The sequence below is a fragment of the Spea bombifrons genome, chromosome 1 (genome assembly GCF_027358695.1).
Source record: "Spea bombifrons isolate aSpeBom1 chromosome 1, aSpeBom1.2.pri, whole genome shotgun sequence".
In the NCBI taxonomy this organism is placed as follows: domain Eukaryota; kingdom Metazoa; phylum Chordata; class Amphibia; order Anura; family Pelobatidae; genus Spea; species Spea bombifrons.
This window is the reverse complement of record NC_071087.1, coordinates 158,159,156-158,171,702: the sequence shown is the minus strand read 5'-3', so window position 1 is coordinate 158,171,702 and position 12,547 is coordinate 158,159,156. Positions and strand designations below refer to the sequence as shown.

The 12,547-nt window shown below is 40.5% G+C and overlaps 1 protein-coding gene across 1 annotated transcript; it reads left to right on the top strand.

The window, feature by feature from the left end:
• Positions 1-3,856: 3,856 nt before the first annotated feature.
• LIPG (lipase G, endothelial type) lies at positions 3,857-10,638 on the top strand. The gene is made up of 10 exons (XM_053448233.1): positions 3,857-3,994; positions 5,967-6,160; positions 6,839-7,018; positions 7,179-7,290; positions 7,704-7,928; positions 8,140-8,382; positions 8,508-8,628; positions 9,381-9,599; positions 9,762-9,866; positions 10,590-10,638. Exons 1-10 carry the CDS (start codon positions 3,901-3,903, stop codon positions 10,606-10,608), a joined length of 1,512 nt encoding a protein of 503 aa, XP_053304208.1. The 5' UTR covers positions 3,857-3,900; the 3' UTR covers positions 10,609-10,638.
• The last annotated feature ends 1,909 nt before the right edge of the window (positions 10,639-12,547 follow it).

The following is a 12,547-nucleotide window of genomic DNA, read 5'->3' as shown; positions in this document are numbered from 1 at the left end:
GCTGAGTGATGTAACATTCTAGTAGCTTGATGTCCACAGGACCCCTGAGATTTTTACTTTTATTTAATGTAAGAACATTTAACTTAATGTAAGGAAGATTTACTTCACTGAGAGGGTGGTTGATATGTGGAACAACCTCCCAGCAGAAGAAGCCTGAGGTCCAAAGAACCCCTGATATCTTTACTTTTATTTAATGTAAGAAAGTTTGACTTAATGTAAGGAAGATGTACTTTACTGAGAGGGTGGTGGATACGTGGAACAGCTTCCCAGCAAAAGAACCCCTGATATCTTATATATAGGGTGGCGGAGAAGTAAAAAAGCCTCCTAGCAAAGGTAGCTTGCGGCCCACAGAACTCCTGATTGGTTGGACAAAAAATGGTTGGACAAAAAAGGCATCTTTTATTATCTTGAGGTAATGCGGTGGGAGCCAACATTCCTAAAACCTTTGAGATTGTGATGACCTTGGCTGCAAACCTGCTTGGATCTACTTCTCGAATTAAATGGGTCGGTTAGTCCTTGACGTGACCCAACTGCAGAATAAATAAATTATACTAATAAGAGGCATCTCAGCTGTTGTCAACTACCACTCCCATCATACTCAGCCATGCATGAATTTGCTTTTTAAAACAAACATAGGAAATTTATTGTAGCTTGACATAAACGGGTGAACTGAATTAATCTTTGCTTGCGAATATCGCCTGCGTGCGCAATCGGGGGTAGCGAGGGATTGGAAGAGCGAGGTCACGCCATCGGCAATCACAACGCGCTGGGAATAAAGCCATGAGATAAAAAACCGAATCCGGCCAAGCCTCCAAACTAGCTGGAAGAATACCAAATGGAATGCGGAATCCTGGGCAAATAACTCAAAGTAACCTTATCTTAATGAAAGAAAGACGTTTGCCACATTTTAGATTGTTTTATTATCATTGTTATGTTCTAGTAGTCACAATTTAACCAAATGCATGCCATTGGGCAATTCACTAAGGCGGTGGACCTGTGTTCAGACTGGCTGTGTCCAAACTACTCTTGGCAGGTATTCTGCTCAACTTTACTGTTCTTAGAAGTGTCCGGTGTTCTTCTCTCGTTAACCCCTTAAGGACAATGGGCGGTCCCTAAACCCATTGGAAACAATGCAATTTGAGCCCGTACATGTACGGGCTTTGTCATTAAGGGGTTAATGTCCTTGTGGCATGCACAAATGTAGTTGGATTCTAGTGTACGTACGTATATGAGGTCACAGTTTAAGAATAGCGGGTCAGAGGTTTAGATGTAACGTAAGGATGTGTTTATTTACTGCGATGGTGGTAGATAAATGGAACAGCCTTTCAGTAGAAGCGGCAGAGGGAATCTGATCACGCACGTGGCTCCTGAATTAAAGGACCGAATAAGGTTTGAGGGTTTTCACAGCAGGAAAAATGGGCAGCCTGGATGGGCCAGATGGTTCTTATCCGCTGTCATCTTCTATGTCTCAAGGTTTGTAAATACTATAATGACGCCAATTAATGCAGATTTCTAATCTAAGCCCTTTTTCTTGAATGATCTGGCATTCGCGCGAGTTGCGGGCACCCATCGCCTGGTTGAACATTGAACAGAAACCCGATGCGGTTTTTACTATAAACAGTAACACAAAGGTGAAAAAAATCCAGAGGGCAAATGAGGAAACCGGCTACCCTCCTTCTGTGAAAGTGGCCTGATGTATGGCAGGGGGAGTTCCTCTCCCGGTGGGGTTACTGGCGGTCAGATTTAGCTGAGTTTCCCATGCATTGCCTGCACCCCCCCCCCTCAACAGATCAACTCAAAGCTTTATTACAGTCAACAGATTAACCCCCGTCCCACACCCCCTAATTATTCCCTTCACAATCACATTTTTCCGTATACATAAGAAAAGGCAAATTGTTCGGCTCGGAGAAATTATTTCTTCTTGTGTGTTGGGTCTTTGTTATTCATTTACACAGCCGAGTACGGGATAAGTGTGAGCGTGCACTACAGAATGTCCCAGCACTGAATGTGTTAATGGACACCTGTCACAAAAAAAATGTCTATTGCATAAAAACGTTCTATGCGGGGTTAACATTTTTTAAACTATTTAGTATTCTTGGAGATGAAAAAAAAAAAAAAAAAAAAACAAACACACGCACATAAACCTGCCACCCATGAAGCTCATTATGCAAAGGTGTAACATTTAATTTAAGGGTTAATATAATTATGCTTTGCCCTTTTAAACACCCCAGGATTTGTATTCCCACCACTGCAGAGCTATTAAAAATAAAACGCTAAATTATCTCTATACATTAGTAATAAATCAATGGGACGAGGTGATGTAACCCATTAAGTGCCAGACAGTGATGGTTATGTGATAAATATATATATATATATATATATATATATATATTATATACATATACACACACACACACACTTAAATCTACATCTCACAAACCTTTAATCAAACAAGGCAAAGGCTGGCATTCTCTATACGTGCAGGATAGGACATTCACTCTTGAAGCGTAAGCTCTTTGGTCTAGCATCTCACTAGGAGCACACATTATACTGCTATTAGCTTGTACTATCAACGTGATCTCTCACATGTCCCATCTTTATAAACCGATAAAGCATATTTAAATATTTGAACTTTTTTAGTTAGTTGTGTGTTCATCTTATTAAATTCCTTCCAAAAGCGATTCATCTCATGTATAAATATTATACAAAGCACATCTACAATATATATATGTAAATATATATATATATATATATATTAGATCAGACCGGTTAAGCCCGCCAATCTGCCCGATTTTCCTGCTTAATCAGCGGTTGGTATCGTCTTAGATTCAGAAGCCGTATGTCTATCCCATGCATGTTTACATTCCCTTACTGTATTAGCCTCTACCACTTTGCTGGAAGGCTGTTCCACTTATCCACCACTATTTCAGCGACGTAAAACGTCCTTACATTACACCTATCACACCCTCGTGACACAACTACACACACCTCTGTATATTGCTATATATGTGTAAACATTGACACTACCCCTTGTCCGCCCTCTCCCCATTTCCATTTTCTCTCTCCCGCTCTCAAGCACAGCAAGATTAAGCCTCATCGCTTACACCTCTGCCATCAGATCCCTGACCCAAGCAAATTTAATGTCTAAGATAAATTTAGATCATGAAACATATGGAGCAACAATCACTGATCCCTGCTCTTTTAACCCTTGCATGCAGCATGCCCCCCCCCCCAAAGTCCCCATTAATTGATTGTGGAAGCTACATGGGCTAATGCTGATCTAAAGCTCTGCTGGAGGGGGCTATATAACATATTTTACTCCTGACACTCAGAGGTAATTAGATAGCCCAGCTGATGTCATTCTAAATTCTTTTTCAGGTCTCTGGTTTCTACCATCTGCTGCTAGTGGAAGATCTTGGCTTTAGGAGTAGTCTGGCTAGCGAGTGGAAAGATACATAGTTTCCAGTCACCAGACTGGGCTGCGTTGTTTGGCTGGGGCTGGATGCGAACCCCAGGTTCATGTGCTCCGCTGCGATCGTCTTGTGAGGAAGGGTGTGTGTATTCTTCCATTGAGAATTTGAATACACATTGTATGGGCGTGTTGGAGGTGTGACCAATCAGGAGCCGATACCTTGCTTTAAGAATATCGGCTGATGCCTCACATGACCCAACCCTACGTTTTATTAAACCGCAGACCCACCTACCGGCCGCTATTCATTGGGACAGCCGGCAACATTGTATCAACTCTGAACATTCCATCCCGTGCGCTATCCCAGGGCGAATCTAAGCTGAGAACCCATCATAAAACAGGCAAAATCAAGAAATTCTAAGGATTGGCTAGAACCGAACTCTAAAGTTTACCAGATTTATTCTTTTTTTTTTTTCTGGAAAGTGCAAGAAATGAGCAGCTTTCTCTGGGCTCTATGTTTATTCTTGGGGATTGCTGGGGCTATGGGGCAGGGGTCCCTGCTGGCTGAAGAGGGGCTTCTGAAGGGTGAGTGTCTCTTTAACTTATTAATGGGGGTCTGGGGGTCTCTTTAGTTGGTTGGATGATGTGATTGCCTTCATTGAGCTGAGAGAATTGAATGAATGGGACATGTGGATAGGGATTTAATTTCTGGTGTGTTTTTTTTTTTTTTTTTCTCTTCTCAAGATTCTGCCACTGGGTTAATTTTATAATCAACTATGAATTGTTATTAATCATTCTACTCGATTTTCAATTAACCTTTAATTTTTCATTTTTCAACTTTTAAGGACTCAGTCCTCCTTAAAGGGTGTCTCTCGTCTCTCTGTGTGTGTATATGTGTGTGATATATATATATATATATATATATATATATATATATATATATATATATATATAATATAATTTCTTTTGGTTGTTATTGGTTTAACAAAAAATAAAATTACACACATGGATTTGATTATTAGTATTGTGATTGTATGTATTTTTTGGAGCAGAGTTTAAACCAGCATGCCCTGTATATCTATGTATATATTTTTTTGTATTTCCACTAATTGTAATGTAAAAGATTACCATGCAAAGTAATGACTGGGTATTTGTATCCACTCATTGATTCAACACCGCAATCTGGCAAACGTTCCGCCATACAATAGGATTTCCAGTGTATAATTTGTGTGTTTAGCAGCACCGAGCCATGGCTGCATAATGAGACATCTGCCCCAAGTTATTAATACTCCAATCAGGGCATCCACACACCCAGCAGGATCAGATGGGGCATTATCTGCACCTGTAGGGTCCGCTCAGCGTACCCAGTCCATGATAACAGAGCCTTACTATGTAAAGCCCCCTAATTAGCGTAGCCACATGGCTGCCACAGTGGGGTCTACAATACCAAACAATGTCACTAACACAACCGATAAAGTCTTTTCTTTGAATCATGAATACTTCTTATTTGTTGGCTTTTTGCCATTGGTATAACACTTTTTATTTTGAGTTTATTGGACTCTGCCTGTTTATAGAATTTCCCCATGGCTTTTAAATCCGGGCTGGCCAGCCCATCACAAACATAGCGCCAGTCCATAGCGCTGTTCAGCTGATCTTAATATGTATAGCTTACAGGAAAGAAGAGAGAGGGGATTAGATGGAAACTTTTAAATACTTTTCTGAGATGGTGGTAGATAAGTGGAACAGCCTCTCGGTAGAAGTGGTAGCTACAAATGCAGTGAGGAAATTTTATAGCATTCATGAGATAGACATACGGCTCCTGAATCTAAGATAAGACCAACGACTGATTAAGGTCTGAGATATCATGTTTTTTTTTTTTCTTTCGATGTTTGAATACTGCGAATGAATGGTGTAATTCATTTGGTTTAATATACAAAGAACTATTTTACCCTAATCGGTATTAACAGTCTCTCCCCTTAACTAGACTGCATGGGTAACTGATTGCAGGTATAGCTGCTGTAACCAGAATTCTCCTCTTGGGTGCAGTATTACCGGCTCGTTTCACTCTAACCGGCTGTGAGATTGGAGCTATAGGCTCTCCTGGTATCTGGTCGTGTGAAATACATATTAATGGTTTCCAGTAACAATGCAGCGGGACTGGTTGGTCTTGTTATGGAAATAATATACCAACAATCATTTCCCGCTTCTGCCCTGATATTAGGGAAATGAGTAAGATTATGAATGAACATTGGATATGAATGGTAAACCTTGAAACGTCTGTTCTGATACATTGTTATTATTCTAAGATGTGAACATAATCCATAGCATAGAAAATTATTATTCTGATATAAATCTCTGATCAGCCAAAGCTCGTCGAGGGTGGTGGGAGTGGAGGTTAAGTCTTTGTCTGAATCCCCCTCTCCCCATCAGTAAATCATGCAAGGTCTGTCTGTCATACAATAACCTGGATCCTCCGCTAATCCACTTTTGACCCAAACATATAATGCTGAGCTGGGTGACTACTGTTTGTGACCCCGTGTTCTCTCCCTGCCTGCAGATGACACCATCGCCAATCTGCTGAAGGACGAAGATGACGTTTTGCAGCCAAATAAACTTCACGTGCGCTTCAATGCTCACTTCTCGTCTAACCCCGATGAGGGTTGTTATTTGTATCCAGGGCAGGATGACTGTTTGCTGAATTGTAACTACAACACGAGTTCAAAGACCTTCATCGTCATCCATGGATGGACTGTAAGTATTCAAAGACGTCCAATCTATTTTAATACACCCCAGATATGGGGTAAAAAGAAATGGAATGCTTCTGTTTTCTTCACTTGACGTTCTGCTTTGTCCGTGTATTCTTGGTACACCTCGGTCACAATGAATAAGCAGAGGAAACTTTCACCAATAATTCTGCAATTATACTTTTGTGTTGGACCTTGGTATTCCTCAAAAAAAACCTTGGCTTTTTGTCTTTCCGCCTTCCTGATTTGCGTATGAGATCGATGGAGGGAGATTTAATGGGGCAGACAGACAATCTGACGGGGCAAGGCACAGATCTAGGACCAGATGGTGTTGGCCATGCTTGGGTGGTCAGATCTCTCCTCCTGTAGGACTTGAGTTGGTCTACAAATGAATGTGATGGAAGCCTTATTCCAACTGCTGGGTGGCTGTAGCTGTCCAGCTGTTAATTCAATCACTGCTAGCTATTAAAGAATTAGAACGGAACGTCCTGTATTGTCTCTCTTCTGCATCGCTATAAGAGTCCAGATCATCTGAAAATGGCATTGGTCCCTTTGGTGTCCTTAGAAGAGAAGACATTTTTGGATAGTATACACACCAATACATCTTTAACATTTGTAGGATAAAAGTCAGATCTCAAATCTCGTTCATGTTTTTTACGGCGGCGTCCCTCTTCTCTCCCTGTAGATGAGCGGGCTGTTCGAGAGCTGGCTACACAAACTGGTGTTCGCGCTCCAGGAAAGAGAGCAAGACGCCAACATCATTGTAGTGGACTGGATTTTTCTTGCGCATCAACTGTACCCCGATGCTGTGAATAACACGAAGGCGGTTGGGCAGGACATCGCGATCCTGATGAACTGGCTACAGGTGAGACAAACCACGAACTGCAATGCCTAAGGTTTCTAACTCGTTATAGAACTTAGGATCCCTCCCGATATTTATATAAAAAAAATACAAATGAAATAACTTGCATGGAGTTTTTGTGTGTCGACGTTTTGGACTGAATGGCCGGAATTTATCTCTACAGGAAAAGGCGAACCTATCCCTCGAAAACGTTCATCTCATCGGCTACAGTCTCGGCGCTCATGTTGCGGGCTTTGCTGGGAATTACGTCAATGGCAAAATTGGACGGATTACAGGTTGGTTGTAAATGCTCATCTAAAAAATAATAATAATAATAATAATAAAAACTAAGATTTAACTAAAACTCAGCTTAACTGAAAGCTTCTAGCAGATGGGACTTTTCTGATTATTTTTTCTAGAAGTATATGATCCTCCTAAAACAGTTCTCAATACCTTACAGACTGTATCTGCACTAACCTTCTGCCTAGTTTTGTTTTTAAGAACTTGCTGCTTAAGGTTATGCCAAAGACCCCTAGGTCAGGAAACTATTAAAACTGATCTAGGACATTAGAGTGATCTAGAACATAGACATTGATACCGAGGAGCTCAGAACAGAAATAAATGCTGCAACATAAATTACAATTGGTATCTCTTATCCCTGTCTTGTATGAATAACCATAAAAACCCTATTCCTTCTTGCGTTTAATAGGGCTGGATCCAGCAGGGCCCATGTTTGAGGGAGTGGAACCACACAAACGTCTGTCACCGGATGATGCTGATTTTGTTGATGTCCTCCATACTTACACTAGAGAAGCTTTAGGGGTCAGCATTGGGATCCAGATGCCGATTGGCCATATGGACATATATCCCAACGGAGGAGACTTTCAACCGGGATGCGGCTTAAGTGATGTCATTGGGGCAATCGCCTATGGAAGTAAGTAGCGTGTGTGCGTGCATGCGTGCGTGCGCGTGTGTGTGTATAATCTGCTACATGGATACACTATATGTTATATCTGTATTATCCTATTGCTGTTAGAACAACCGTATCCTTGCCACGCTTTAATAGTGACTGAGGGTAAAAAAATGTTTACAGGGAGCCCCCACCTAATATTTTGCTAATTATTTATATTCCGCTATTCTCTCAGGTATCGGAGAAGCCGTTAAATGCGAACACGAAAGATCTGTGCATCTGTTTGTGGATTCTCTCATTAATAAAGACAAGGAGAGCTTTGCTTTCCAGTGCACCGATCCCACGCGCTTCAAAAAAGGCATCTGTCTGAGCTGTCGCAAGAACCGGTGCAACGCCATCGGCTACAACGCAAAGAGAATGCGGACCAAAAAGAACATCAAAATGTACTTGAAAACCAGAGCGCAGATGCCATACAAAGGTTAGCTTGATGGAGAACCGGCCTCCGTCTTACTTGGCCTTTTGCCTTTCATTTCATAGAATTTCTTATCGCCGTAGACACGATATCTTGGGTTGACTCAATATTCCACTTTTTTTCCTCCCCAGTTTTCCATTATCAATTGAAAATGCACATTTTCAAGTATAAAGAAGATGAGGAAAATGAGCCGACGTTCTCAGTCACCCTTATTGGAACAAACAACGATTCCGTCCCGCTTCCTCTTACAGTGTGAGTATCTGCCGGATGGTGGGTCGCATCGTCACAATGGCTTCAATTGTCTTGTGATGTAGATGCCTTGCCCCATAATTCCAGAGAAGGAAAAGTGACGAGGTTAAAATGTGTAGTTTATGAACTAGAGCCGACGTTTGTAACGTCCCTGGGTTTACGATTCCTTTTGAAGGACCAAGCCATATGAGCTCCTGCAAGAAGAGCTCAGCAGGCTCTGTATATTCCATAGGTAAACCTGCGTGATTTATTTAATTTTCTCATACACCCAACTATCCATTATGCGCGGCCAACTGAACTCGGCTCTTCCAGGAGAAGCTTGCTGGGGATGGCCCTTCACAATGTATAATAAAGGTTCGCGAGTTGGAGAAGAAGCTTTCCTGCTTCGATGACTTGCCATGTAACCCGAGAGTTCTCAGCCTGTCTCTGGCTAAATCCTCAGATACTCTGGGAAGTTACATTTTTATGTCGAGCTTATTAGAGAGAAGTAGTTTAAGAAGTCATCTTTTTGGGTGCCTCTTTTAAAGTCTGGCATTGAGTTTTCTTAACAGTGGTTCCTGTATGTATAGCGTAACCACCATATGGAATTGCTTTCCAAGAAACTCGTCGGCTTTCCATGTGATCTGGCCGTTGATCACGCTTCAGTGTTTATGGAATGGTACGTTTTCCACCTGACTCAACACAAGTTTATAACGAAAAAAAATTTAAATTTTTTTTTTTTTTTTTTTTTTTTTTTGTTTTTGTTTTTTTTGTAGACCTGAGCAGATCGGATACAACTTTACAAACACGTTCCTGGTCTACACAGAGAATGATATTGGTGATCTCCTGAAAATTAAGCTGAAATGGGAAGGATCCAAGCAGACGTGGTATTCATTCTGGAGCTCCTTACAGACCTACTGGTCCAAGACTCCGACCCTCGAACAGGAACTGCATGTTAGACGTATACGGGTCAAGTCTGGAGAGACCCAGCAGAAGTAAGTGAACTCAAGCTGTCTCAACTGGACAAGATGCTCCTAATTCATTCTTATGGTTCTAGAAGGTCCATTTATAAGTTCGCTGTGGATTATTTTATTTATTTTTCTTAATAAGAAAGTAATCATGTTTTAATATGATTTTCCTTTTTTGTCTTTTTAAAGGTTTACTTTCTGTCTTGAAGAATTTAACGAGAGTCTTATAACCCCTGGCAGCGAGCTGGTGTTCTCCAAGTGCAAAGACGGCTGGGAGGTAAAGAAACACAAAAGGTAAGACTGCAAATGCAAAATGTTGCAGCTATAGGAAGAAAAGTAATAATAACCTGTTTCAACTTGTTGTGCCGGCCCTTCTCTACGTTAAGCATTTGGTAATTGCACTTATTTTGTGAGGTTTGTGGGAATCCTAGGCATGGTATCAGAGATCCACCAGCTGATGTAGGGAAGCCTACAGTAGACCAAACTATTCAGCAATTCAATCCCACGTTACCCGCTAGAGCTTTTTCACTCTTTATGGGTCCCTCCTTAAATATATACCATGATTAGAAAGACTCTGGTCTACCAAAATAAGAGCGACCAGACTTTGGACCCCCATAGAAATGAGGTACAGATCTCATTCTCAATCCAGTTGCCTCGTTAGTCGCGTTGGACTGATGACTCCATCACAACTAGGACTCTAATGTTCAGTTTCCACACTCAGCCAGCCACACGGGCAGCCCACGACCGACATGCGAGGCAAACTTCTGGGCTTGTTTGCTCCCTTTTCAGGTTTCAGTTTTCAAACTTTTTTTGGTATGCTAAAAATTTTAGTTTCTGGTTGAATAGTTGAATATCCGGCTAGCCATACACCTTCGGGAATTAGACACCTGAAGCTTTGGGTCTGTGAGGCTCTATGTTGTAAGAATTGAATGTGTTTTTGTGTTTTTTATTTTTTTATTTTTTTTTTTAATAATCCAAGATCATTCCTCATTCTCTTTTTATTTTCTTTCCCAACAGGGTAAATTTGGTCTCTTAGAGAACTCTGCTGCTGCTTTAACTAAACAAATGGAAGAATGTTACGACCAAACACCTTTGAGCGGAACGCTGTTCTGCTTCCAACGCACTGAAGATTGAGCTGCTTTTTTATTATTATTGTTGTTGTTTGTTTATTATTATTATTAGAATGCTTCCATGGACCTTGATTTTTCATAGTTTGGCGTCTCTTGGACTGTTACAAGAAATTGGACAACTGAGTGACCTTTTTTCCTTATAGCATCTTTTCTCCAAAAAGAAACCCTACGTTGTTTACATGTTTACTACTACAACCCTTTCCTAGCATGTTGCTAGAACTCAAACATGTCTCAAACTGGTCCAATCACCGAGAAAAGGCAGCTCGGGTGATTCGGATGTCTAACTTCAGGAGGCGCTCGAGAAACCAATTATATTTGGTCCTGCAGAGATGTCCCAAACTCAAAAAGATTAGAACTGTCCCAATGAGGTTTTTCCTGTTGATTTCCGTAATTTTTTTTGTAATTTCAATGTTCTTCGCTAGTGTTCCGTCCAACTGACTCCTGCAGTATTTGTGAATTTTTATAAAACCTCTTAAGGTAACCGAGAGGGCGCTTTGTTTCCAGGTGTGCCAAAGTTTCTCTTTTAATTTATTGACTTTTTTTTTTTCTGCATTTTTATTCTGAACTATTTTTCAGTCATTTTGAAGGCCAGCACAAGAAGGGTTTTGCTGTTTTTTAACCAGAATACAGTGAACTCTTTTAATGCGGAATATAGTTTCAGAGAACCGTAATGAGCGCGTAGGTCCTGTCCGAGGCCAAAGCTTTCGGAATGATATTCTAAGGGGAATTGAAGGAAATGCTCTCTGCACTGATCTCCTTAAGTACTTTGGCTGTAGGAAAGGTAAAACCAATGCCTGCCCTGATCGGCGACATAAACTATAGGCTTATAGCAAAATCTGCATGGCTGAATTCATCAAGCTTGCGTTATTTGTTCAAATGATGTTAATGACTTCATTCCCCAATCATCCAATCACGGTCTTTGTATTTCATTCAATTGTCCTTTTTTTTTTTTTTTATTTATTTCCCCCCCCCCTTCTAGTTTTGGATTTGGAACTTGGTTAAGAAGGTGCTGCAGTAATTACCGTAGTTAGTCTTTTAAAGCAAAATATTAAGCAGAATTTTGTTAGAGGGTCTTTCAGTTACACTTTAATGTCACCGGAATGACTGCGGGGATTAAACTTGCCTTTAAGATCTGACCTGTTCCACCAGAAGTGGGTTATCTTTTATGCGTACCATGTTGACATTGCAGCAGCAACTTCTCCTTGATTTTCCTCCGGTTTTTAACACGCCATACTTCAAGTACAAAAAGGACATTCGTCTGTAAAAGATTAAACTATTCCACAATTAGTTTAGAACTGTATTTCCTCTCTAGAGAATACCGCAGAGCTTTCTGTCTCGCTGAGACGTTGTCAGACTGTGATTCTGGTGGAAGGGATGTTATCTCAATGAATAGAAGGGAAGAGATTATATTAATCAATCTCCCTTCTGTATTTAGTTTCTTATATTGAACTGCAGGTAAAAGTTGCTGTAGAATCCGTGATTTCCACGCCAGAAGCTCATTCAGACTGCAGGATGTGTTTTTACTCTTCCTAGGCCAACTTGCCTGCATATTTTTGGAAGTGAATTTTTGTCCTTGTTACTTTGTAAAATATATATATATATCTATGGCTTTATATGTATATACAGACTTTTGTATGCTGTGTTTTGTTATTTATTCTGTAAATATGTAAAAAAGAAAAGTCAACATTGTCTGCATTTGTCATTAACACAGCTGGGTAGGCACAACTAGGGCATCTTGAAATTATTTAAGTTTAATAAAAATATCTGGTTATTATTTTGTTTTTGTTTTTTTTATCATTTTATCAACAAAGATGTCTTTTGCAGAGGAATGCAATGGTTTGAGAT